Source organism: Felis catus, chromosome C2 (genome assembly GCF_018350175.1).
Source record: "Felis catus isolate Fca126 chromosome C2, F.catus_Fca126_mat1.0, whole genome shotgun sequence".
NCBI classification, from domain to species: Eukaryota; Metazoa; Chordata; class Mammalia; order Carnivora; family Felidae; genus Felis; species Felis catus.
Genome location: NC_058376.1, coordinates 82,320,358 through 82,348,126, shown reverse-complemented (window position 1 = coordinate 82,348,126; position 27,769 = coordinate 82,320,358). Strand labels below are relative to the sequence as shown.

At 37.3% G+C, this 27,769-nt stretch overlaps 1 protein-coding gene across 16 annotated transcripts in view; it reads left to right on the top strand.

Annotated features, from left to right (window-relative positions):
- VPS8 (VPS8 subunit of CORVET complex) overlaps positions 1-27,769 on the top strand; it is a 252,516-nt gene that overhangs the window by 76,994 nt on the left and 147,753 nt on the right. For all 16 annotated transcript variants that reach the window (XM_045037181.1, XM_045037182.1, XM_011286041.3 and 13 more), the window contains 5 exons: positions 2,450-2,496; positions 9,584-9,806; positions 13,770-13,859; positions 16,809-16,860; positions 26,317-26,359. In XM_045037181.1, coding sequence (XP_044893116.1) covers positions 2,450-2,496; positions 9,584-9,806; positions 13,770-13,859; positions 16,809-16,860; positions 26,317-26,359 — 455 coding nt within the window. The remainder of the gene's footprint in view (positions 1-2,449; positions 2,497-9,583; positions 9,807-13,769; positions 13,860-16,808; positions 16,861-26,316; positions 26,360-27,769) is intronic.

Sequence of the window (27,769 nt, the reverse complement as noted above, 5' to 3'; positions counted from 1 at the left end):
TGATGTATAACCACATGACTTTTTTTATAAGGACATTTATGTTCACTCTTACGTATTATCCAAAGGATAGAAAAATATTTCGAAGGGGCACACGCACCCCGTATTTATAGCAGCATTATCAACAATAGTAGGAGCCCAAATGTCCATCAACTAATGAATGGATAAAAAGGAAGTGTGTGTATGTTTGTGTGTGTGTAATAGAATCTTACTCAGGCATCAAAAAGAATGAAATCTTGGCATTTACAACACTGTGGATAGAGCTAGACTGTATGGTAAGTGATATAAGTCAGAGAAAAATAAATACCATATGATTTCACTCATATGTGCAATTTAAGAAACAAAACATTTCATAGGGAAAGGGAAAAGAAAAGAATGAGGCAAACCATAAGAGACTCTTAACTATAGAGAACAAACTGAAGGTTGCTGGAGGGGAGGTGAGCCGGAGATAGGCTAAATGGATGATGGGTATTAAGGAGGGCACTTGTTGGGATGAACATTGGGTGTTACATGTAAGTGATGAATCACTCAACTCTACTGAAACCAATATTACACTATATGTTAACTAGAATTTAAATAAAAACTTAAAAAGAGTTTGTAGGACGGTTTTTAACTACAAATGGAGATTTTTAGGAGGTTATGTATTTCTTCTGTTTCTGGTATTTTCTCTCTTTAAAGAGATTTGGCCATTTCATCTGAGTTGTCACACTTACTGGGTAAAAGTTGCTCATGACATTTTAATTACCCTTTTTATATCTGGAGAATCTATAGTGATGTCATCTCTTCAGTCTTTATTTTGTTAATTTCTGATTCCATTGTGGTCAGAGAACGTAATTTGTATGACTTAATTCTTTTTAAATTTGAAACTTGTTTTATGGCCTAAAATACATTATCTATCTTAGTAAATGTTCCATATACTTGAGAAAACTGTATATTTTGATGCTGTTGGAGTGTTCTAAAAATGACAGTTTACAGACGTAAGGCTATCAATTCAACATGTATCACTTTTATTATTGTTTTTATATATAATCTTTAGTTTTGGTAATCTTTCTTTAAAAATTTTTAGAGAAATCTTTCTGGCATTAAAATCCAAGCTTTTGATGAGACCAACAAATGTGTAAGACAGTCTCTGTGACAATTTTGGGCTTATGGCTTTGATTTTCAGTTCCCTTTTCACTTTTCGACTCCTGAGTATTGCCCTCACTTTCTTAGGAACTCAGCTGTGTATTATAAGGAATGTTTATTAAAAATTTCCCCCAGAATTTCTAGGGAGATTTTTTTTTCTCTCCAAATTATTTGGCCCACTGTACTCTCATGCAGGGTTGACAGTTGCTGTAGCATTAACACTTTTCACATGATTTTAATATGATTTAACACTTCTCTGTGATTTTAGTTCATGTTTTTCAAGAATCTAAATAAGATTTTAAATCTTATTATAAGGAATATTGGTGACTAAAGGAAGCAGAATGGATGGGTCAGGTATAGCCCCATAATCCTTTTAAGGTTGTTAAGTCCTTCTGATACCTCTCTCAAATGATAAGGGTTCCTCAGTTCTATTTGTTTTGTCAAACACGTGTTAGCATATAGTATTCTCTTCTTCACATAGTGCCTTCTTCCCTGGTGGGATTTTTTTCTACCTAGAATCTAGGCCTTCTTTTTAAAGGAAACCATTTCCCTGCAGCCAGCAGAAAATGAAAGAGTGCTACTGAAATCTAATGCTTGGTTACTTGACAGTTTCCACTAATAATAAGGTTCTGTTTCTCCCTCAGACTGTTTCTCTTGAAAAAGGCCAAAATTATGGGTTGCCATTCAGTTGTACAAGTCTGTACAAGATGAATTTAAAGCAATCAAAATGTTATGAAACCGAGAAGTTAAATCAACCTTGAAATAGCTGGTTTGGAGGCTTGTGACAAAATATGGACAACCTTAATCAACTGAACCACCAACAGGACCAACTATATTCTATTATCAATTTGATGTATTCTCTTTTTTCTTTTCCTTTGCAAATTTTCTTTATAAGGTTGGGAGATAAATACATATGGGTCACCTAATATTTGTTATGTTATTATAAACTATAAATTTGTAATATCTACCTAATATTTTATTTAAAAGACAGATTTACTTAACTGTTTTCCCATGTTGTATGTGTATTTAATTGCAATTTCTTCCTGTCCTCCCTCTTTTCCTGTTGCTTCTGATATAGGGCTGCACAGTGAACACCTTAATGCATTCAACATTTTTTTCTCAAATGTATTCAGGATAAATTTCCAGACAGAATTACTGGGTAAAAGTGTTTTCACATTTTTAAGATATGGCATAAAGCACAGTATAAAGTTATATTCTCCCAACATTCTACCAGTGGTCTTTAGCAGACCACTTTGAGTATGTGTTACATGTAACCAAGGGACAAAGGGGACAGAGTTGTGATGCTTTCTTTATGGTTTCTCTTAAGGACATGGTGCCTGTCATAGTTGATTACTGCCTGCTGCTAGAGCGAAAGTAAGTATACATTGCCTGTCAGATTCAATTATTTTGAACCCACAGTGCCTGTTGCTTATATGGTAATTTACTGTTGTGAATTCTATGAATTTGGATGTATTTTAGTTTAATTTACAGAAATTTGATTCTTTAACAATTTTCAGTGCATTTACCAGTAAAACTAACTTTTCCAAAATAGGTGGTGTGGGCGTATCGTCTGTTTGTGTGGCCTGATAGTGGAGGCAAACGTGGCTAACAACAAGGTAGTCTTACTACCTTGTCCTTCATATATATATACATATATATGTTCATGTTCATATATACATATATATGTTCATGTCCTTCATATATATATATATATGTGTGTGTGTGTGTGTGTGTGTATATATATATATGTATATATATATATATATACTCTTTCATGAACTAGCATTAAAGCACAGTATTACAGGGGCGCCTGGGTGGCCCAGTCGGTTAAGCGTCCGACTTCAGCCAGGTCACGATCTCGCGGTCCGTGAGTTCGAGCCCCGCGTCAGGCTCCGGGCTGATGGCTCGGAGCCTGGAGCCTGTTTCCGATTCTGTGTCTCCCTCTCTCTCTGCCCCTCCCCCGTTCATGCTCTGTCTCTCTCTGTCCCAAAAATAAATAAAAAAAAAAAACGTTGGAAAAAAAAAAAACACAGTATTACATACCACCCAAAACAGGGCAAAATTCAAATTCACAGTGCCTCTGGAGTGTTGGTTTTTAGAGCCTTTTGTCAAGGAGAAATCAGTACATTTAAATTAACCCATCTTTGCTAGTTCACAGTTTTTCACACTTAAAATAATGGCTTCCCCCATGCCAGGTATTGTTCTAAGCGCTTTACATTAATTTGTCTAATTTTGGTAATAGTGAGGTAGGTATTATTTTCAGCTCCACTTTCCATAGGTGGTTCCAGAGACAGAAAGCCGTTAAATAATTTGCCAAAGCTAACTCACACTTCTTTTGAGGAGCGAAGATAGGATTCCAGTACAGGCAGTCTGGCTTCTGAGTCCTTGCTTTTAACCACTAGTTTGTTTCTGAGTGGTAGAGAACAACTGAGGACCCAGTGCAAAACCTTGTACAACCTGAGCTGATGCATGGATTGATATGTAGGTAGCCTGCATCATGCTTTAGAAAGTATGTATCAGTGAATGTTATCAAGAGGGCAGTTATTTGCTAGGTCAGACCTTTAAGTCATGAAGAACTATAGCTTCTGTTTACTTAAGTTCATTCCAGTGTTTTAGCTATACAGTGTTATATGTAATTATCCAGTGAAATACGTTGTGTTCATGATTGGGATATTGTTGAAACATGGCTTTATGTTACACATTTTCTCTTCTATGAGGGCCTATGGGAAAAATTTCCCTCAGGTCTGAGTGCCAGAAATATGTGTACATTTCCTGAATAGTATATCACGGCTCTTAGCTTTCTAGAAAACTTAAATTATTTATACAATTTGCTGTCCATTAGCTATAAGTATAAGGAACTGTGGGGCTGTTATACTAGGCATTGGGTCAAATGTTCCCTTTTGTGTTCTAGATGGTATGCTTTTATGCTTGCTTACTTCTCACCATACTGGCTTTCTTTTTCATCAGAAAGATTCTGTGTATGGGGTCAAATAGGCCAGTTGATCAACTTTGATTCTTTGTGTCTAGGTCATCTTTCAATCTCCTTCCATTCCAAACATGCAGTGATTAAAGGTGGATTAGATATAAAAATAGTTCAGTGTCATCACTCTCAAATGGTAGGGTTTTTGCAATTTTTTCTTAGAGTTGCCGTAGACAGTCAGGCTAAAAGTACTCAGTTCCCTAGGATAAATTGAAGCAGTAATTGTAAGATGTATGTAGCTTCATTCCAGTATGACATCTTTCTTCCTAAACTGCACTGTCTCTTTATGCCATCTTCTTTGATGTTTGGTTTCATTTCTCTGTAGGGTCTTATCTTTATGTTCCCAGATTTCTGAAGTATCTGTGACCTTAAGATGGCTTTAAGGAATGCTTAGGTTGTGCATAACACAAATACAATTTTACAAAACATAATGTAGTACTCAGCTAATTTCAGGTAACTTCTTCTACTTCTAGAGTCATCACTCAGACATTCAGTCTGGCCCCCAGAAGCTTTTTATATTAATATCCTCTGGTAGAGTACATTGTTTTTATAGTTAGTCCTTTTTCACATGCTATTTCTTGTGTGAGTCAAATTATAGACACAATACATATTCTGAATTGATTTTGACTGAGTACTATGACCAATACCCTATGATCACTGTTAGTTACTTCAGTATCATAATTCATAGAAGCCTATCCATACCCAGCAGTAATACTAATTGAACTAGTGTGTGTGTGTGTGTGTGTGTGTGTGTGTGTGTGTGTGTGTATGTATATTCCCATTCATACTTAAGAATTCTTTTATAGTGTAAAATCGTTTTACTGTGGCAGGAATTACACTTCTTTTTCTCTGGAGGACATACCGACCAATATGTTACAGACATCTTTTTTTTTTTGGTTAAAATTTGGCTTCATAGTCTTTTTGTGAATTGTTTAAAATCAGAAGTGACAGGAAATTCTGTTTCTGAAGACTCATACTTTTATTTTCATAATTTGATTTCTTTTTTATTTATTAAAATAATTTTTTTCTTTTATTTATTTTGAGAGAGAGAGCAAGCAGGGTAGGGGCAGAGAGACAGAAGAGAGAGAGAGAGAGAGAGAGAGAGAGAGAGAGAGAGAATCCTAAGTAGATTCTGCATTGTCAGTACAGAGCTTGACGTGGAGCTTGAACTCCTGAACTGCGAGATCATGACTTGAGCCGAAATCAAGAGTCCAACGCTTAGCTGACTGAGCCCCCCAGGCACCCCCATAATTTGATTTATTTCACAATTTCACTTCAGTTTGGCAGTGTATATTTTCTTTTTAGTATTAGACAAAAGATACATCTCAAGGCTTTTTGTAGGACCTTTAATGATTTGTAATTTTGCTTATACAATAGTAGCCATTATTTCAATTTATTTTGAAAATAGGTCCAGAGTTTACTTGAACTATAAGCATAATTTTGAACATTGTTTAAAAATAGGTGCTATGGGGGGGGGGGGTGCCTGGGTGGCTCAATCAGTTTAGTGTCTGAGTCTTGATTTCAGCTCAGGTCATGATCTCGTGAACCGCGAGATTGAGCCCCTCCCCGGGCTCTGTGTTGACAGCGTGGAGCCTGCTTTGGATTCCCTCTCTCACCCTCTCTCTCTGTCCCTCCTCCCTTCATGCTTGCTTCTCTTCTCTCTCTCTGTCTCTCAGACTCTCAAAATAAAAAAACATTAAAAAAAATAGGGGCGCCTGGGTGGGTCAGTCGGTTAAGCGGCCGACTTCGGCTCAGGTCATGATCTCGCGGTCAGTGAGTTCAAGCCCCGCGTCGGGCTCTGTGCTGACAGCTCAGAGCCTGGAGCCTGTTTCGGATTCTGTGTCTCCCTCTCTCTGACCCTCCCCCGTTCATGCTCTGTCTCTCTCTGTCTCAAAAAATAATAATAATAATAATAATAATAAAAATAGGTTCTATCTTATGTGAATTGTATCTCAATAAAGCCATTGTAAGACAAAACCAAACAGGTGCTGCACGTACATGATCTTGACCACTTTGAGCGTATGTCACTGTAAGCCGATATCCAAAAAGAAGCCATTATTCAAATGACTTGAATTATATATAAATCTGAACCAAAAATATTTCTGTTAAATCTAAAGTGAACCTGAAGTGGTCTTTTGATAGCCAGGGTGTGTGTTTAGTCTTGTTCAACATCAGTATTATTGTTCGAGAAACAGAAAGATCTTAATTATCAAACATAGTTGAGGAACTAGATGTTTTAGATCCTGTTTTCCTGACAACTGCATGTTAATATTTTAAGCATCAAAGCTAGGGGAAAAACCTTTTCTATTTTATAACAGCTACATCGAACTATATAATTCATACCACAAAATTCGCCCTTTTTAAAGCGTACAATTCAGTAGGTTTTAGTATATTCACAGAGTTGTACAACCATCACTAGAAGTAAGCCATGCCTTTTTAAAGAAAATCTTTACAAACCGTGATCCTTGTATCAGAAAATAGAACATTTTGAACATAATTTCTTAAAGTTCATTTGAACTTTGTCATTACTTTTATAAATAAAGAGAGCAGCCCAAACCAACTTTGGATTCAAGTCCTACTTAAATGTAGTGGGGATTTGTTTATTTAGCTCTGGCTGGATGTGTAGTAAAGACTGGCAAGTGTTAAGGGTTGACGTTCTTGCTCTGTTTCTGACAGTCTGAGTTTGTACTTACAATCAAAGCTGAGTTCTTCTCATTTTTTAAATTGCAAAATTGATAATGCATGAAGTGAATTTGGCCATTTTCTTAATCAGTTTGAAGCTATGAATGGTAAACCCCCAATAATGTCTTTAATATGATTATTAACGTAAAGTGAAGCTACATGGAAAGACAACCTCTTTGGTCCTCTATTATTCAGAATGGATTTTGTGTTCTACTGGCTACAGGGTGGCTAAGTTTGAAGTGATAAAAAACAGTTTTAAAGTTAGGACTTCCAAGTAACAGAGTCAGCACTCTGGAGTATCATTCCTAAATATAGAAGGAAACACAGGAGCTGAACACTTTTTTTTTTTTTTTTTGGTATGTGCTTTTCTTTCTTCCTTCTTCCCTGATGCTCTAATAAATATTCTTCCAAAATGATGAGAACATGTCTTTGTATTTTGTTTTATTTTTATTTTAAATGTAGAGATAGCAATAAGAGTTGCTGAGTTTTATTTTTCTTGCTTCTTTATTTATAGCCTCTGACTGGTTAAGAAAGAAATATATGGTTTTGCCATTAATCTTACCAGCAATTCATGCTGCTGTTTGTCACCTTTAATGCTCTGTTTACTGAATTTTCACTGTTTAATTTTCCTCTCCAGGGCTTTTGGTGTTGAACTAAAATATATAATTGTCTTCCCTAGCATGTTGTTTTTAACAACGCATTACAGAGTGGAAGGGCTAGCAAATACGGCATTTTCTTTATATTCATTAGAGTTACGTGGTAACTCTTTGTAGCAGTAAAGTTTTATTAATCTCCGTGACTTTTACTTGGTTAATAATTGGTAATCACAAAAATGTGATGGACTATTGATTAAAATGAAACCAACATGAAGAATATGCAGCAAGGGGAAAACTGTTATAAAAATTACATTTGTGGATATGAGAAAAAACAATAAATGGATATGGATTTCCCTCCCAGGACATTGCAGGAACTGTTTACTGAAGAGTGGTATGTCGTTCTGGTGCATTTGTAGCCAATTCTCTTATCATCTGCTGTCTTCCAAGACTTCAGATGAGGCAAGGGCCCCCTCCTACCGGGGGCCTTTTTGTGGAACTGTCATGAAAGACCACACTTGTAGATGAACCAGCTACCACTTTTCACGAGCGACATGACACACATGTAAAGAAATAACATTTCTAAAAACATTTATTTTCACATTTAGTAAAAAATAAATAGTCTTAAGAGATAAATAGAACTAGCACAGTTCTTGTATTAAACAAAAAAAGGAAATGAATGAACCAGGTGAACGAAAACAAAGCAATACAATGTATGAATGGGAACATGGAAAACACTTAATTTTGCCAGTCATCAAAGAATTAAAGACAGCAATATTATTTAATTTACACTTATTAAATTATCTGGTAGTAGAATCAAACACAATTGTCTGGTGAAAGTGTATAATGCTACATTGCTGGTGGCAGCGTAAATTGGTGCTATGATACTTTTTGAAGATGATTTAGTAATTTCAAATACCACAAGATTTTTCTTGTTTAATTTTTTTAAGTGTTTATTTATTTTTGAAGGAGAGAGAGGCAGAACGTGAGTGGGGGAGGAGCAGAGAGGGAGGGAGACACAGAATCGGAAGCAAGCTCCAGGCTCTGAGTTGTCAGCCCAGAGCCCACAGTGGGCTCGAACTCACGAACCGTGAGATCGTGACGTGAGCCGAAGTCAGATGCTTAACGAACTGAGCCACCCAGGTGCCCCACCACAAGATTTTTCATATCTTTTGATTTAAGATAAATTTCTAAAAGTAGAATGACTAAGGAATTAAATCCCCCAGATGGGAAAGAGTGTATATGTAGATGTTCATTGTGTCATCATTCATGATAGTAAAATACTGGAAGTAAGTACAGGAATACTTAGGTAAATTCTAATATTTCAGCATGTTGAAACATTGTGAGTGAGACAAAATGGTAAATATAAGGGTAGGTAGCATCATAGAATGATGTGTATTATATAATGTTGCATGAAAGAATTTGGAATTATATCTACAATGAGTATAACTCTAAAATTACTCATGGACTACTTGCAGAAGAAATATGAAATAAATAAAGTATAATTATTGAGTGTGGTGGCATTTAGATTAATGAAAAAATTTTGTTTCTGCAATAAAATAAATTCCAGATAGATTTTTAAAATAGTGAATATTTTCTTCTTCCTTTCTTATCAGTAATCCCTGCCTAAACCCTTTGGGAATCAAGGGGTAAGAGCTAGATCAGGAAACATATTGGCTTTGTATATGAGCTGGGAATATTTAGATACCAGGAAAGGGGAAAGGATAAATTAGGAATAGTCCTGTTTTGAGTAATTTCTGCACCCAACATGGGTCTCAAACTCATGACCCCAGGATCAAGTGTTGCATGCTCTGCCGAGCCAGCCAGGCACCCCTAGGAATAGTCCTTTTTCATATTTTTTCTACTCTATCATGTTTACTTTATTACCCACTGCCATATCACCATCGCTTTAAGAAGCAGTGTGCCATAATAGACTCAACACAGGATTTAGGTCAGCAGGCTGAGTTCGAATTCTGACTCCATCACATGTTGGCTATGTGACTTATAGCAAATAATTTAACTTATTCAGCTTTTCTTGGTTGTAAAAGTATTGGGAGAATTGATTGAGACTCTTGTTGTTACTGTTTTTGTTAAGCTTGTTTTGTTAAGCTTTGTTGAAATAGGAAAACGAGGACATATAGTTAGCAGGCTGAATTTAATGGATGTTCAGAATATTTCTGAAAGTTTTTTTCTTTCTCTGTTACAGGGATCTTTTATTTAGCCAGATGTATGACAAATTGAGTGAGAATTCAGTGGCTAAAGGAGTGTTTTTGGAGTGCCTTGAACCATATATTTTAAGTGATAAATTGGTGGGGATGACCCCCCAGGTAATGAAAGACTTGATTGTTCATTTCCAAGATAAAAAGTTAATGGAAAATGTGGAAGCCCTCATTGTACATATGGATATCACCAGCCTAGATATTCAGCAGGTGAGTTTATACAAACTTTACTAATATATGGAATAAACAACATTCCTTTATTAATTATACTTACCTGACTGATTGGGCCTCACTGTGCCTTCTATCAACCCCGGTTGTTTACGGAGCGCTTTTGGTAAGATGTCTCTTAAACTTGTCTTTGTCAATATTTCTTAGGACTGGTCTTTAGTGAAAGCTAGGATATGAACTCCTGCAAGCCAAGAGTCTTCTGTTTCTTTGAAATCCACCAAAGCACTGAGCATAAAGTTCACATTTGGTAGTTGCTCAATAAATGCTTATTGACTAATCCTTCTTCATCCATTTGCTTATTCACTAGTACATTTTTCATCCTACAAGTGAATTTCAACTATGAGTACTTCCACGCAAATAATAGAATATTTTTACTTTTAAGAATATGATGCCATTTTTCAGAAAGGTACTTTATATGTCCAGTGTTCATAACTTTCATACATTGAGTTTTGAAATGCAGAACACAGTATAAGAAGCAAATTACAGGATGTCTTAGCTTGACCAGCCAGCCCATTGTTTGATAATCTATCTCCAAGTGTATCTGAGGTCTCTACAGTAAGTTTTCAGTCCTAAATTGAGGAGCATTATATATTTTGGCCTTAGACATTTCACTCTTTTTTGAGACAGAGACAAAGCATGAGCAGGGGAGGGTCAGAGAGAGAGGGAGACACAGAATCCGAAGCAGGCTCCAGGCTCTGAGTTATCAGCACAGAGCCCCATGCGGGGCTCGAACCCACGAACTGAGAGATCATGACCTGAGCCGAAGTCGGACGCCTAACCGATTGAGCCACCCAGGCGCCCCAGTCTATTTTTTTTTTTTAATGTTTATTTATATTTGAGAGAGACAGAGTGCAAGCAGAGGAGGGGCAGAGAGAGAGGGAGACACAGAATGGAAGCAGGCTCCAGGCTCTGAGCTGTGAGGACCCAGCCCTACATGGGGCTCAAACTCACAAACCACGAGATCATGACCTGACCCGAAGTCGTCTGCTCAACTGACTGAGCCACCCAGGCGCCCCTAGACATTTCACTCTTAACTGTTCAGTTCCATATTAGCCCTAGTAATGAGCATGCCACTTCTGCAAAGGTACAAGGTCCTAATAAGTAAGCAAGCCCTATTGAGCTAAAATATGATGACTTAAAGATCTTTGACCAAAAGTACTTTTTTAAAAGGTGCAAAGTCACACAGAAATGAAGGGCTTGGAGAAATAGTTATTGTTTTCTTCCTGGAAGCTCTTTATGAATGGCTGTGAGTTTGCTAAGTAAAGCCAGATACTCTTTTATGTATGCCTTTCTGTTGTGTGGGTAATTTGGCAGAGTTTTCATGTCAGATAATAGTTAAAGTGATTTGAGAGCATGTTATCAATCTAGTTTGATTTACCCATATTAGTTTAAGAGAAATTTCTCATTTCTTATCTTCCCAATATTTTTAGCTTTTCCCCAGCACTATGTAAATATAAATATGCTCTAGTGTTTTTTATGTTAAAATAACAATTTAAAAAATCTCTTCAGTTTCCCTTCTCTTCATATCAAGCCTTCTTTCCTTCTTCCCCATAGGTTACTGCCCCATGTCCCTCTTCCTAGTCATAGCCGAATGTCTTGAAAGCATCATCTAGGTTGTACTTCCATTTTTCCCACATCCTAATAACTCTTCAACCTTGCTTTTAGTGGATCAGCTATGCCCTCCATGTTCACTATATCAAGTCATATTTTTCACATTTTACTTACTCATTTGTTATTAATTCGAGGGGCATTGAGTATAAGGCTCCGAGGATGCTTCAGTGACCCTAGTGGATAATGCTTATCCTCTCAGAGGGTTACATTTTAGCCAAAAAGTTTGACAACAAACAGATAAACCAGAAGTATAAAAAAATAAGTGTTATGTTAAAAGTCAGTCAATATGGTAGAGGATGTGAGGCTACCTTATAGATTGGTTAACTGTAGAAAATCTCCCTAAGGAAGTAACATTGAGTCTGGAATCTGACAAGAAGGAATCAGCAATGCAGAGATCTTGGAGAAGATTGTTCCAGGCAAAAGCAACAGCTAATGCAAAAAAAAAAAAAAAAAAAAAACCCAAAAAACAAAAAAAACCCTCATGTTAAAGTTACAGATAAAGGGCAAATAGACTTGGAGCTTGGTTGAAACAGAGAGGTAGTCCTTTCAGGGCAAGGTCCAGATTTTTCCATTTTATTCTGAGTGCTCTGGGAAATCATTAAACGGTTTTAAGCAAGATGACTCTGGTTTACTTAGGTATAACAGAATGAAGGTGGGAGTCAAGATCAGAAGAAGTAAGATTAATTAGACACTGTTTCAGGAGGTGGTCTTGACCAGAGATGGTTGCAATGAGATGGAGAGAGATGGCCTGATTTTGGATATGTTATGGCAGTAGAATTGATTTGCTAATGAATCAGAGGCAAGAGTGTGGAAGTGTGGGAAAGAGAGAATTTAAGGATGACACTTAGTTTTTTTTGGCTTGAGGTAAATGCAGGTAGTGATGCCTCTAAGAAGACTGCATAGGTCGAAGTTTGAGAGACAAAATCAGGAGTTCTGTTTTTATTTTGAGATTGCTATTAGATATTCAGGTGAAGATACCAAGTAAGTGGTTGGATATATGGATCAGAGGGGAGGTAGGGCTAAAGCCGTAAATGTGTTAATCATCAGTACAGAGATGTATGATCACAGCATGGGCTCATAGGGTGGTTAGTGAGAGAAGAGGTCCCAGAACCTGCCTCAGTCTCAAAACTCTCCCATGACACCTCACTCTGTTTTTCCTCTTAATTCTCTGGTTGGTCCTTATCATTCTCCTTTGCCAACTTCTGCTCTTCTAACAGCCCTCTTCCCTTGTCCGTCGGGAGTGTAACTCTCATAGGAACAGAATATAAAGTACTATACACTGCAGGTCACCACTGTTCCTCTTCTGAATATTTTCACAGATCAGTTCTCTCCATCCTTAAACACTTCAAGCTTCTTTCTTCTGTAGACCTTCATCCTTACTGCTTCAGCCCACATAGTCCCTAGAGTTCATCTCTGCTTTTGCCTCTCATTATATGCATCCTTTAGGTCCTAAGTTAAATATTGCTTCCTCAGGGATAACCTTCTGAATACTCTAGAGCACGTCAGGTTGCTTTGTAACACATCACATTTGTAAATGAATTATTTGTATAATTGAGTAACTTCCCCAGGTGTAACTCACATATCATTTTCTGCCCCTCCCTTCTTTTGTTAAGTGTCCAAGATGAACAGTAGTTCTGTAAGGGTAGAGACTAAGTTGAGATTTGTCTGATCTATCACTTTATCTCTGATGCCTAGGAGTGGGCCTGAATGAATATAAGTGTTCAGTAAATAATTTGTAGAGCTATTGACCAAGGGCAAAATGAGTATGGAAAGGGGGAGGATGGAGAGAAAAATAGACATTGGGGATGTTTGAAAGTAGCCATTGTACAATTAAAAGTAGTATTGAACCTACAACAGCTGTTACCCTGACACTGTGTTTGAGTACTGTTGATCCTTGAACAACAGGATTTTGAACTACACAGATATATTTATATGTGGAATTTTTTCAATTAATGCAAGCACAGTACTGTAAATGTATCTCCTTCTCTTTATAATTTTATTAATAACATATTTTCTCTATCTTTATTGTAAGAATACAGAATATAACACACATAACATATGAAATAGGTGTTACTTGACTATGTTATCAATAAGGCTTCTGGTCAACTGTAGGCTATTCATAGTTGAGTTGTGGGGGAGTCAAAAGTTATATATGGGTTTTTGTGTGGGGGTGAGGAGGGGTTAGCGCCCCTAACCTCCACATTGTTCAAGGGTCAACTGTACTTCAGTTTTTTTCAGAGAAGGACTAAGATAGATAGGGAAGAGTATTTAAGATCTTCTCCATTGTTAAAGCTTTAAGGAAAATAATTGGTGAGACAACTCTTCTTTTTACAGGTAGTTCTCATGTGTTGGGAAAATCGTCTGTATGATGCTATGATCTATGTTTACAACAGAGGCATGAATGAATTTATTAGTCCAATGGAGGTAAGATATTTCCTAACTTGGACACACATTTGTCTATGAATGGCTTTTTTCCTATTCATTTACTTTGAATAGATTCTGTTTTCATCCAATCATTGTTTAATTTCTTGTAGATATATTATTAGACTTGCACCCATTTTAGCTTGGTGCATTAGGTGACCTTGAATTTCATACCTTCTGCCATTGCTTTCTTTTTTGTCTGCATAAATAGGTATTTAAATCCCAGGGAGCAATAGATAAAAGTAATGCCTGCCTGTTAGACTAAGTTGGTTTGTTTGTTTAAGAATTTTTGATATTATAGTAAGTTTTCCAAAAGGTATAAAATATTCATATACTTACTGTGTGTAGTAAATGTACTATTAAGAAATATTATTTGTAGATATATTGTGCTGGGGGAAGGTCCTCATAATGGTGGAATATCTTTATTTGTCAATTGCTAATATGTTGCTTTTTCCAGTTTAGCACTTACAGCATGCATTATAATTTATTCTCCTAATCACTAAAAAGCATTTGGTCTTATTTTAAAAAGAACCAAATGCCGTATCCACTTTGTTATTTGCCTTAAATTGAGGACAGAATTGTAGATAATGGATTGTGGATATATGTAGCACCCTGTGAGCCCATTGTTTTATTACAATGACTAATTACCTGGCTTAGAAGAGCCAGGCATCTGTGGAAGGCATCCAGTCAACCTTTTTTTTTTTTTTTTTTGCGTATTTAATGGCTATCCAAAACTGTCTTTGGTATTGCTAAGTCAGCAGTTGTCTTGTGATATTTCATGCTTTCTTAAACACCCTTAGCTTTGTAGGTAGGTGACTATTACTCTAATTCAAAACTCCTCCAGTTTTGGTTGTTCCTCTCTTCTCTTGGTCAGTTTCCAAAATGTGCCACAGCCCTCTTCCCCTGGTTTTGACCCTGATTGTCTGTGTGTCTAGTAAGGATTTTTTTACACTTGAACATCTCTCAGCTGCTTTCCTCCGAAGTCCAGTACATCCCTGGAAAGAACTGTCAGCTCAGTGAGATCCAGGACCTCCCTACATGCAAAAAATGTTTTGTCTCACTCTTAAACCACAGTTAGGAAGAATTAATGCAGTTTCTGTGGGATCCTCCAATTGGATGGTCCGCGGAGGGAAAGCCCCAAGAAATTCCCAGAGAATCCGGGGAGAGCTCCAGGCCATCAGAGGGTCTCATTTGGGCCACCAAATGTTGGACATCCCAGTTGCAAATGTGGGGCGCTCTGATCACATGGGGGCTGGTGGCACAGGTGGTGAAAGAATTCACCCAAGGCAGAAAAAGAGATAAAAGTTTACTGAATACACCGCAAAGGTGTGGAAGGCAGGCAGGACAGCAAAGGAGAGACAGCAAAGGCAGTGGTGAGTGGCCACAGTTACAGGGTGAAGTCAGGGAATATGGGAAAAATGGAATTTTCTCTTCTTTGGTAATCTTAGGAACTGTGTGTGGTTATAATTGGTCAGTTAGGGACTGTGGCTATTTTGAGGTGGGTCGCTCAATGAACCTATTTGAATTGCCTGTTTGCTTTCAGCTCCTTGGTCTTGGTTGCCGTGGGCCCTTTTACCTTGATCTGGTTTCCATTGCCCAAGCCCGTTCTCTAAAAGCGGCCTCTACAATTCTGCCTTCTCTCAAAAATAATCCTTAGAAACAGATTCTAATTTGATATATTCTATGGTGATAAAAATGATTGCTGGGTTTTTGTTATTGTTGCATTTTAAATTTTAGTTTTGTGTGTGTGTGTTTTAATCCTCAAAATCTGTTTTGCATTTATATCTACACATCTCAGATGGGCTGTGGGCTATTAAGGTTGCCTTGTTTTGTGTTAAGAGAGGTTTTCAAGTTTAATGGTTTTCAGAAAGAGCTTGGTATTTGTTATTAGTCATTTGGAGAGTTTAGCAATGGGAGGTTAGGTAGGTGTGTTCTGTGATTCCGTATTTGTAACTTTCTGCTCACAAGGAAATCACTTGTCATTATTTGAAGTTTAATTATTTTAGTACTTAAAGAGGTCTAAATTAAAAGGTCTCCTGCCTCTTGAGAATTTCTAGATTTTCTGGAATGACAGCGTCATCATATTTGAGATGACTACCAGGGTCTCTGAAATCTTTCCTTAGTTGTAGCTGTGGCTGCTTCTGAGGTAAAAGTAGTGCCTTGTGTTGGGAGGGAAAGAACTTCCTCTAGGAATTTAGGTCTCAGTGGGGGGAGGAGGGCTGCAGATTAGCTGACAAAAGACAGATTAACAGGAGAAAAGGAAAGGTTTATTCACACAAGTACTGGGAGCACTTAGTAATGAGGACTTTACTGACTGGCGGGAACTAAAGGTTTATATACCTGTTTAACAAAATGTTGGTTAGCGGGGAGGGAGGGATTTAGGGCCTTCCTAGGAAAATAAGGATTGGTTTTTTTTTTGGCTAATGAACAGTTTGATTTGCAGTTCCCAGTTCTAAGGGCCTGTCCTCTCCCAAACAGGAAACTCCCTCTGAGGAAGGCCAATGTAGTTTTATCATTAATCTTACTGTGTTTTCAGAGGCTGTGTTTAAATTTAGATAATGTTTCCTTTTGTGTCTGCTGTTCAGATGTTTTCAGTTTAAAATAATCTTCATTGCCATTTTGGTGGGCTATTAATCCCTTCACTTTTTTTTTTTAATCATTTTGATGAGCCTAAGGATATTTATGTCAGAAATTACAACTCAACAAACACCTTCACCTAACTGGTATTTACTAAATGGTCTCTTTCAGTGAGGAATATGATAACAGTTGTTTCCTAGTGATTCTTGAATAATAGTTTGTGTCCACCTTAAAAGTTTTTGTATTTAATCCCAATAGCAAATAACTGATTTATTCAGAGAAAGGTGATTAATAGTAGAAGATTCTTGATTGTTTTTTGAAAATACAATTTTTTTAAAAATGATGGTGATTGTTTTATTTTTAATTTTAATGCAGAAACTTTTCAGAGTCATTTCTCCTCCTCTGAATGCAGGAAGAACACTAACAGGTATTACTTTTCTAAGTCTTAATTTTTTTCTCCTTTTTCTATTTTAAGATACTTAAATTTCATAAAATTCAATTTTATGTGTGCAGTATGAATTTTGATAATCGTATATAATCATATGATCACCACCATAATCAAACGGTAGAAGGAGCTAGAGTTCCTTCACACTAAAAAGTTTCCTCCTGCCCGTGGTACTCAAGGTTTTCCTCCGGGCTGACCTCCATGCAATCACTGATGTGCTTTCTGTCACTACGTTTCTTGTAAGTGGAGTCATACAGTAGGTGATCTTTGGTGTTTTATTTCTTTCACTTAGCTTTATTTCTTCACTTTTACTTCACTTGTTTGTAGAGATACATCCATCTTGTTGCATGTGTTAATATTTTGTTCACTTTTACTTCTGAGTAGTATTTGATGGGTTGGATATACTGTCATTTGTTTATTCACCAGATGATGGACATTTGAGTTGCTTACAATTTGGAGCTGTTCTAAGTAATGCTGCTACATTAGTGAACAAGTTTTGTTTCTAATTAAACTTTTTTTATGAGGAAATTATAGAGTCACGTGCAGTTGAAAGAAATAACACGAGATCATGTATTCTCTTTACCCAATTTCCCCCAGTGATAACACCTTGCAAAACAAAAGCACAATGTCAAAACTGGATATTCACACTGATAAAGTAGAGATACAGTTTTATTAACCACAGGTATCCCTTATATTGCCTTTTCCCCCCATCACCCTTAGATATGAATAAGTTTTTGTGTGGGCAAGCGCCCAACCTATTTTGTCCCCTCAGGTGGCTATTAGGTTGCTGATTTGTACAAGGCTTTTGGTTTTCAGAGCTCTGGTAAAGCTGGGGAAAGGGAGATGGGACTAGGTAAAGTTAAAATGCCACAAAGCTCACAGAAATGAAGAATGCCTTTGATGGGCTCGTTAATAGACTGGACATAGCTGAGGAAAGAATCTCTGAGGTTGGGGACATAACAGAAAAGTTAAAAAAAAAAAAAAAACACCAAAAACTGAAAAGCCAAGGGAAGAAAGACTGAAAAAAGCAGAAGAGAACATCTAAGGCCTGTGGGACAAGTACAAAAGGTGTAACTTACCCATAATGGGACTGCCAGAGGGAGAAGAAAGAAAGGAACAGAAGCAGCATCTGAAGCAATAATTACTGAGGATTTCCCCAAATGTATGTCAGACATCAAACCACAGATCCAGGAAGCTAGGAGAACACCAAGCAGGATAAACAACAAAAAACCTCAAACCTAGGCTATTATATTTAAATTGCAGAAATTAAAGCTAGAGATTCTGAAAGAGGCCACACGGAAAAAGAACCTTACTTACAAGGAGCAAAAATGAGAATGACATCCAACTTCTTAGAAACCATGCGGAAAGAAGAGAGTGGAGTAAATATTTAAAGTGTTGGGAACAAATACTTAAAATGTTGAGAGAAAAGCCCATCAACATAGAATTTTGTATCCTTTGTAAAATTATCCTTCAAAAGTGAAGGGGAAGTAGACTTTCGTAGACAAACAAAAATAGAGGGAATTTGTTGCCAATAGACCTGTCTTACAAGAAATATTAATAGAAAATCTTTAGAGAGAAAGAAAATAATATAGATAAGAAACTCAGATTCAAGAAAGAACATCAGAATAAGTGAAGGTAAAACAAAAACTTTTATTTTTCTTATTCTTTTTTCCAAAGAATTGTAGAACTCACTGTATAAGAATTGCTTTTCAGAATGCCATCATTGCCACTAATGATTACGGGTACACAACTGTCAATTGGCATCCAAGTACAGATTCTTATGCAGCAGCAACACACATGCTGCTCCCAGCACCATGGAGAGTTTTACACGAGTTTAACTTGAACAGAACTTGAGAAACAGGGCTGTAAAGGAGAGCAACTCGAATGCCACGAATGGAACATAAAAGCGACGCCACCATGGAGTCAGGCAGGCAAATGAGAACACATGTCTTTCTGGGCTCTATGGTACAGCAAAATTTGAAGCAAAATTTCCAGGAAAAAATAAAACAAAACAAAACACATTTCCCCCCCTTATTGTTTTATCGATCTGGACGCTTTGTGTTGCGTGTAGAAAAAAATTTCTGAAATTCAGTTCACAGAGGAGAAGAGGACCGGGAATGGGCTTGATTCTTTCCCTGCTCTGGTGTTCACTAGACATGGGCTGGGGAGGGAGTTTGAGCTCTCTTCAAAAAACATTGGCCTTTGCCAGGACAGACATGCATGGCTGTTAGTGCCCCTTGCTAATTGGTCTGCAGAGACCTGGGCTTTGTGAGGGAAATGATCTTCCTCAGGAGGAAACTCAGTTGACAAGCAGGGAAACTGTGAGGAGTAGAGAAAGTGCAACTTGATTCCCCTCTAACCAGCCACTGCTGAGTTCTCCAGACTTTTTACTGGGAAAAAGGGGCTGCCTCAGTGATGCGCAGTCTTTTCAAAGACAGTGGCATGTCAGCCAACATCTAGGGGACTGAGTGTACCCCCCAGAAATCTGTGGTCCAGCAGAGAAACCAAGAGCTTAGCTCCAACAGTAGTTTCCAGAAACATACTGCCCAGTTTTCTCAGGATGTACCCCGACTTTTACAAGCTGCTCTGCCATGAGCCTCTGCAAATGGCGTCTTCTGGTCATGGAGTCTAGGGATGTTGCAATGTTGAGACCTGGACTGCAGTTCTGGGGTGTAATTGGAGTGGTGTCCTCTACCCCGAGGCCAGCTGAGGTCAGGAGCCCACTCCCCTGCTTCCTTCCAAACACAGCATATATAGACCACACCACCAAGCAACAAGATTCAAACAGCTTGGCTTAAGAAGAACTCTGTTTTTCTTATTCTTAATTGACCTGTCAGGTAATAATAGTTCAAGATAATAATAACAATATATTTGATTATGTGTGTACGGATGCTTGTGTGTTTTATGTTTATGTATAAATGAAATGAATGGGAGCAAGGACACAGGAACAGGAGAGAAGAATTAAGAGTATTTTGTTAGTGTAAGATACTTCTAGTACCTGTGAAGCGGTATAGTGTTACTTGGAAGTAGATTTGGATTGTAAATCTATTTGGATTGTAAATCATTAGTAAATTTATGTTGCAAACTTGAGAGCAACAACTTAAAAAAGGATGTATAATTGATATACTAGGAAAATGAAAAAACAGAATTATATAAAATGCTCAGTTAAAACTTCAAAAGGCAGAAAAAGTGTTGAAGACAAAACAAGAATAAAGAATAAGGACAAGAAATAGAAAACAGTAAAATATGGTAGGCATTGATCCAACCTTATCAATAATCATTTAAAATGTCGATAGTCTAAATACACCAATTAAAAGAAAGGGATTATTAGAATGGATCAAAAAATAAGACTCAACTAAAAGTTGTGTATAAGAAACATTTTATTTTTAAGTTAAATTTTAGTTAACATACAGTACAATATTGATTTGAGGAGTAGAATTCAGTGAATCATCACTTATACAATACCCAGTGCTCATCACAGTGCCCTCCTAAATACCCATGACCCATCTAGCCCATCTTCCACCCACCTCCCTCCATAAACCCTGTTTGTTCTCTATCATTAAGAGTCTCTTGTGGCTTGTCTTATTTTGTTTCCTCTCCCCCCATATGTTGTTCCCCCCCTCTTCCCATATGTTCATCTGTTTTTGTTTCTTAAATTCCAGATGTGAGTGAAATCATATTTGTTTCTCTTATTGACTTATTTCACTTAGCATAATACATTCTGGTTCCATCCATGTCATTGCAAATGGCAAGATTTCATTCTTTTTGATGGCTGAATGATATTCCATTACACATGCATGCATACACGCGCGCACACACACACACCCCACATCATCCTTATCCATTTATCAGTTGATGGACTTTGGGGCTCTTTTCCATAGTTTGACTATTGTTGATAATGCTGCTATAAAAATCGGGGTGCTTGTCCCCTTTGAATCTGTATTTTTTTTATCCTTTGGGTGAATACCTAGTAGTGCAATTGCTGAACCGTAGGGTAGTTCTATTTTTAGTTTTTTTAGGAACCTCCATACTCTTCTCCAGAGTGGCTGCACCAGTTTGCATTCCCATCAGCAGTGCAAGAGGGTTCCGCTTTGTTCATATCCTTACCAACACCTGTTGTTTCTTGTGTTATTAGTTTTAGCCATTCTGGCAGGTGTGAGGTGGTATCTCATCTTTTCATGTGTTGGTTGGTCATCTGGATGTCTTCTTTGGAAAAGTGTATGTTCATGTCTTTTGTCCATTTCTTCACTGGGCTATTTGTTTTTTGGGTGTTGAGTTTGCTAAGTTCTGTATATATTTTGGATGCTAACCCTTTACCAGATACATCATTTGCAAATATCTTCTCCCATTCCATAAGCTGCCTTGTAGTTTTGTTTATTGTTTCCTTTGCTGTGCAGAAGCTTTTTATCTTGATGAGGTTCCAGTGGTTCATGTTTACTTTTGTTTCTCTTGCCTTCGGTGATGTGTCTAGTAAATTGCTCTGGCTGAGGTCAGAGAGGTTGCTGTCTATTTTCTCCTCTAGGTTTTTGATGGTTTCCTGTCTGACATTTAGATCTTTCATCCATTTTGAATTTATTTTTGTGTATGGTGTAAGAGAGTGGTCCAGTTTCATTCTTCTGCATGTCACCATCCAGTTTTCCCAGCACCATTTGTTGAAGAGACTGTCTTTTTTACATTGGATGTTCTTTCCTGCTTTGTCAAGGATTAGTTGACCATACAGTTGTGCATCCATTTCTGGGTTCTCTATTCTTTTCCTGTGACCTATGTGTCTGTTTTTGCACCAGTACTATACTGTCTTGATGACTACAGCTTTGTAATACAGCTTAAAATCTGGAATTGTGGTACCTCCAGTTTTTTCTTTTTCTGGATTGCTTTGGCTATTTGGGATTTTTTGTGATTCCATACAAACTTAATGATTGTTCATTCTAGCTCTGCGAAAAATGCTGGTGGTGTTTTGATAGGGATTACATTACATTTATAGATTACTTTGGGTAGTATAGGCTTTTAACAATGTTCTTCCAATCCATAAGCATGGAATGCTTTTCCATTTCTTTGTGTCCTCTTCAATTTCTTTCAGAAGTGTTCTATAGTTTTCAGAGTATAGATCTTTTACCTTTTTAGTAGGTTTATTGCTAAGTATCTTATTGTTTTTGGTGCACTTGCAAATGGGATCAGTTCCTTGATTTCTCTTTCTGTCGCTTCATTATTGGTGTATAGGAATGCAACCGATTTCTGTGCATTGATTTTATATCCTGTAATTTTGTTGAATTCATGGATCAGTTCTAGAAGTTTTTTGGTGGAATCTTTTGGGTTTTTCATGTAGAGTATCATGTCATCTGCGAAGAGTGAAAGTTTGACTTCCTCCTTGCTGATTTGGATGCCTTTATTCCTTTGTGTTGTCTGATTGCTGAGGCTAAGACTTCCAATACTATGTTAAACAACAGAAGTGAGAGTGGACATCCCTGTCATGTTCCTGATCTCAGGCGGAAAGCTCTCAGTTTTTCCCCATTGAGGAAGATACTAGCCGTGGGTATTTGGTGTATGGCTTTTGTGATGTGAGGTATATTCCATTTATGATTACTTTGTTGAGGGTTTTTATCAAGAAAGGATGCTGTATTTTGTCAAATGCTTTTCTGCATCTATTGACAAGATCATATGGTTCTTATCCTTTCTTTTATTAATGTGGTGTATCACGTTGATTTGCAAATATTGAACCAGCCCCACATCCCAGGAATAAATCCCACTTGATCATGGTGAATAGTTCTTCTAATGTACTGTTGAGTTCAATTTGCTAGTATTTTATTGAGAATTTTTGCATTCATGTTCATCAGGGATATTGGCCTTGTGGTTGTCCTTTTTAGTGGGGTCTTTGGTTTTAGAATCAAGGTAATGCTGGCTTCATAGAATGAGTTTGGAAGTTTTCCTTCCATTTCCATTTTTTTGGAACAGATTGAGAAGAATAGGTATTAACTCTTCTTTAAATGGCTGGTAGAATTCCCCTGGGAAGGCATCTGGCCCAGGACTCTTGTTTATTGGGAGATTTTTTTTTTTTTTCTTTTTAAATCTTTATTCACTCACAGAGTGCGAGCAGGGGAGGAGCAAAGAGAAAAGGAGACACAGAATTTGAAGCAGGCTCCAGGCCCTGAGCTGGCAGCACAGAGCCTGACGCGGGGCTCAAACTCACAAACCATGAGATCATAACCTGAGCCGAAGTTGGACGCTCAACCAACTGAGCCACCCAAGTGCCCTGGGAGATTTTTGATTATTCATTCAATTTGTTTGCTGTTATGGGTCTGTTCAAATTTTCTATTTCTTCCTCTTTCAGTTTTTGTGGTATGTGAGTTTCTGGGAATTTGTCCATTTCTTCCAGATTGCCCAGTTCGTTGGCATATAATTTTTTTCATAGTATTCTTTTATAATTGTTTGTGTTTCTGTGGTGTTGGTTGTGATCACCCCTTTTTCATTTGTGATTTTATATATTTGGGTCTTTTTTCTTATAAGTCTGACTAGGGGTTTATCAATTTTGTTAATTCTTTCAAAGAACTAGCTCTTAGTTTCATTGATTTATTCTATGGGTTTTTTTTTCTTTATCATTTATTTCTGTTCTGCTCTTTATTATTTCCCTTCTTCTGCTGGTTTTAGGATTCTATTTGCTGTTCCTTTTCTAGCTCCCTTAGGTGTAAGGTTAGGTTGTGTATTTGGGTCCTTTCTTGCTTCTTGAGATAGGTCTGAATTCCAGTATACTTCCCTCTTAAGACTGTCTTTGCTGCATCCCAAAAGTTTTGGACTGTTGTGTTTTCGTTTTCATTTGCCTCCATGTATTTTTTCATTTCTTCTTCAATTCCCTGGTTAACCCATTCATTCATTAGTGTGGTGTCCCTTTTTTTTAATGTTTATTTATTTATTTATTTATTTATTTGAGAGAGATAGCAAGCCTCAGAGGGGCAGAGAGAGAGGGAGAGAAAAATACCAAGCAGGCTCCGTGCTGTTGGCTCAGAGCCCGACATGGTGCTTGAACTCACAAACTGTGAGATAGGGGTTGATGAAAAGGGAGAGATGAATAGGCTGAGCACAGAGAATTTACAAAAGTGAAACTATTCTGTACAACTGACAATACTGTAATGGTGTTCATATGTCAGCATAAATTTGCCAAAACCCATACATAGTATGCACAACATTAAGAGTGAACCCTGATGTAAACTATGGACTTCATGTGATGATGTGTCACTGTAGATTCATTGATTATAAGAAATATATTACTCTGGAGCAGATGTTGATAGTGGGGGAGATTGTGCGGTGTGGGGATAGGGGATATATGGGGAATATCTATACCTTTCTCTCATTTTTGCTGTGAACCTAGTGAAACGTCTCTAAAAAATGAAATTAATTAAAAAAATTGGAATTGAAGCATATTATAGTTACTCATAATTTCAAGCAATTCAAGTTTATTTGCACTTATGACAACACAGATCTGGAGTACAGTAAAACCTTGGTTTGTGAGCATAATTTGTTCTGGAAACATACTTGTATACCAAAGTGAATTTCCTCAGAAGAAATAATGGAAACTCAGATGATTCGTACCACAACGCAAAAATACTCATATAAAAATGATTATAATACTGTAATATAATACAAAATAAGAAAGAAAATACAATATAGAAAGGAAAACATTAAACTGCACTTACCTTTGAAAACCTTCATGGCTGCTGTGAGGGAGATGAGAGAGGAGGGTTATTGTGCAGGACGACTTTCACTATCACTGATGGAATCACTGCTGTTTATTGCCTCAGTGGAATCTTTTTTGTTTTGTGCAACTTTAACAAGGAGCCTATCCAGTGACGCTTTCTTTTGCCTCCTTTTGAGAATTTTGTGGAAATGTGACATTGTATTGTTTTTAAATAGATTCATTGCTCTCACTGCTACAGCCTTATTTGGGTAGTGCTTTTCTACAAAATTTTGTACTTTTCCCACATTTTATACATCTCCCTAATCTCATTTGAAGTGAGGGATTTCTCTGCCTTTTTCTCCTCCTTCTCTGCAGGTGAGATGTAGACACAGACTTCTTATAAAATCTTGCAATATCGGCCACTTGCATACCTCATTCATACTTCGATGATTTCCTTCTTAACTTCCATTGTAATCATCTCCTTCTTACCGCCTTTCTTTTCAGCCTTTTTCTGCATGCAGTCCATTGTATATGCTCGCATGGATGTTGGCTACAGTACAGTATTAATAAACTCTTGGCATATACTATATTTAATGTAGCTGGCAGCAGAGGAAAGGGTCTATATCTGGAGGCAGCCTAATCTAGAATAAAGCAAAGCATTGCTAAGCTATTGTATGGAAAAACAAGGAACTGTCCATAGGTGCTTTGAAGTGACAAAAAAATACACTAGTGCCAGTTGTGGGCACCTTCCACCGTTCTGAAAAATCACAGATTACTGCCAAACACCGTGGCCTGAGACCGAGCATCTGAGCAATGGGAGATGATCACCCACAATCCTGCAAGTGAAAGAGAGAAGAACCACTGGGTCAGTTGTGATCATGTGACATTCAGCATCTTGTACTACTCATATTGCAAGACATCACTCGTTTATCAAGTTAAAATTTATTAGAAATGTTTGCTTGTCTCATGGAACACTCACAGGACAAGTTACTCACAATGCAAGGCATTATTGTATTTAGAAAGGATTACTGATTAAGAGATGTACACTTGCTTACATTATGCTCACTACTCATATACCAAAAGTAGAAATTGCAGTTTATTATAACCAATCGCAAATTCCTATAATCTGCACACCGTAAGAATTACTGGTCATTTCACCACTCTTGAGGCTCTTACTTTATTGTCTTGTTGCCCTTGACCCCTTTGCCTAAAACTGATATAATTATATTTCTGATTTCTTTTAACCAAGAGATAGACTTATATTATCATGTGACAGAATCTTACTTTTTAGATGTAACTTAGAATAAAAAGGGTCCTAAAGATCATTTTATCTAAGTCTCTTATTTTAAACATTTGTGAACAGTGGCCTTCACAACCCTAGAGCACAGTGGGTGGTAAGAGTCCATGTTATAGATGAGAAGACATTATTAGTCCTTAATATTGCTTAATTGGTCATGACCTTTAACTCATCAACTAACTGCCTGCTCTACACTTTACCCTGGTCCCAAACTATTGGTAAAGCCAACAATATATGGTTCTCTACCCTCAGATGTATTCCTTCTTCTGTATGCTTCATTGACTCATTGGTTTTTTGTCTATGAAAAGAATCTAATGGAAATTCTAAAAACAAGAATTGAGGTGGTTTTTTTCTCTATGTATTCTTTAGGAAGATACTTAACTCAAATGCCAAGTTTTATTTTTTGTTTCCACATAAAGATTTTATTTCTGAAAAGGTTTTGAGAGAATTGCTGAAGATACTTTTTCTGTTTTAGATGAGCAAGTTGTTATGGGCAACAAGCTGCTTGTATATATTAGGTAAGAGATTTTTTTTTTTTTTAATTTATCTACGTGTACTTTTTCTATAATTCCCCCTCCCCCCGCCCCGTATTCTTAGAGGTACTGTCATGTCTTATGTGTATAGTGCTTTTCATGTTTTATTGCTTGTACAGTAGTGGTTTTCAACCATGGGTGATTTTGTCCCCCATTGGTACACCCCCCCCCCCCCGCCCTGATCTTTGGCAATGTCTAGAGACATTTTTGCTTGTCACATTTGGGGCTGGGAGAGATATGCTGCTGGCATCTAATGGGTGGTGGCTAGCGATGTTGCTGAGTGCATAGGGTAGTCCATACAACGAAGAATTATCTCTGTCAAAGTATCAATAAGGCTGAGGTTGAGAAAGCCTGGTGGTAGAGTATTTTATTTTTAGCACTGGAAACTCTGTGGAATATGTGTTCTCTCTCTTTTTTATAAAAGGGCAAGAGATGTGTTTAGGTCATGAAAAAGTTAGTGACAGAGGTTAAGCTGTGAAATGTTTATCTCCTCTCCTTACTCCTCAAACAGAATTCTTTCCACAAACTATGGAGGCTCAGAATTATGTCCCAATAGAACTTTTGGACAGATAGCTGGCTGTCAGACTGGCAGGGCGGAAGGTGGCAGAACCTGCCAAAGCATCATTTTAGCTGCTATCTAGTGCCAGAGTTAACTTTGAGACCTGTTTCACACTTGTTACATCGATTCTTTAGAAGAACATATGCATCATCTCCCTAGTACTTTATTGTCTGTACTTGAAATTTCTTAGAATATGCTGTCTCTAATCCAACATTCAAAATTGATGGCTAGTTCAAAGAAGTTTAAAATTTGTGCCTTTCCCCCCAGAATGAGGACATATTCAGAAGACATCTTTATAGTTGAACCCGCAAGGCATAAACCATAAAACATTAGCCATAAGGAAGGTCTATTTGGAGGTAAAACTGTATAATTAATTTCTCATCAGTTTCTCCTCTCCCTGAAGACTTGTTCTGTTGCAGACATTTTCCAGACCTTTGTTAGACTAGCTTGTTCCCTGTCTTTAATCACTGTTCTTAGAGCCATTGGTTTGAAGTTTGTGAGAACATTAGGCTTTTCACTGGTAAAACATAGCGTAATGGTGCCATTAGGTATTTTTCTGGTGCTGAGTATGAGACTTTCAAATAGTCTGTTCTCATTCCTTCCTGTCCACTTAGCGTGGCATAGGTTTCTTTTAGGAAAAATAAGAAGAAATGAAAGTGCTTACTCTGTCACGGGATGTGTTTATTTCACCACCATCCCTGTTGCTCACAATTTCTGAACTGGCTCTCATCTTGATCAAGTTTGAACTTGATGTGACAAAAGCCGAGTGTGCTTAAACACCAAATGAGTATCTTGGGTTTGAGAAACAATGTGTTACCTGGAAGTTAGCCCATTAC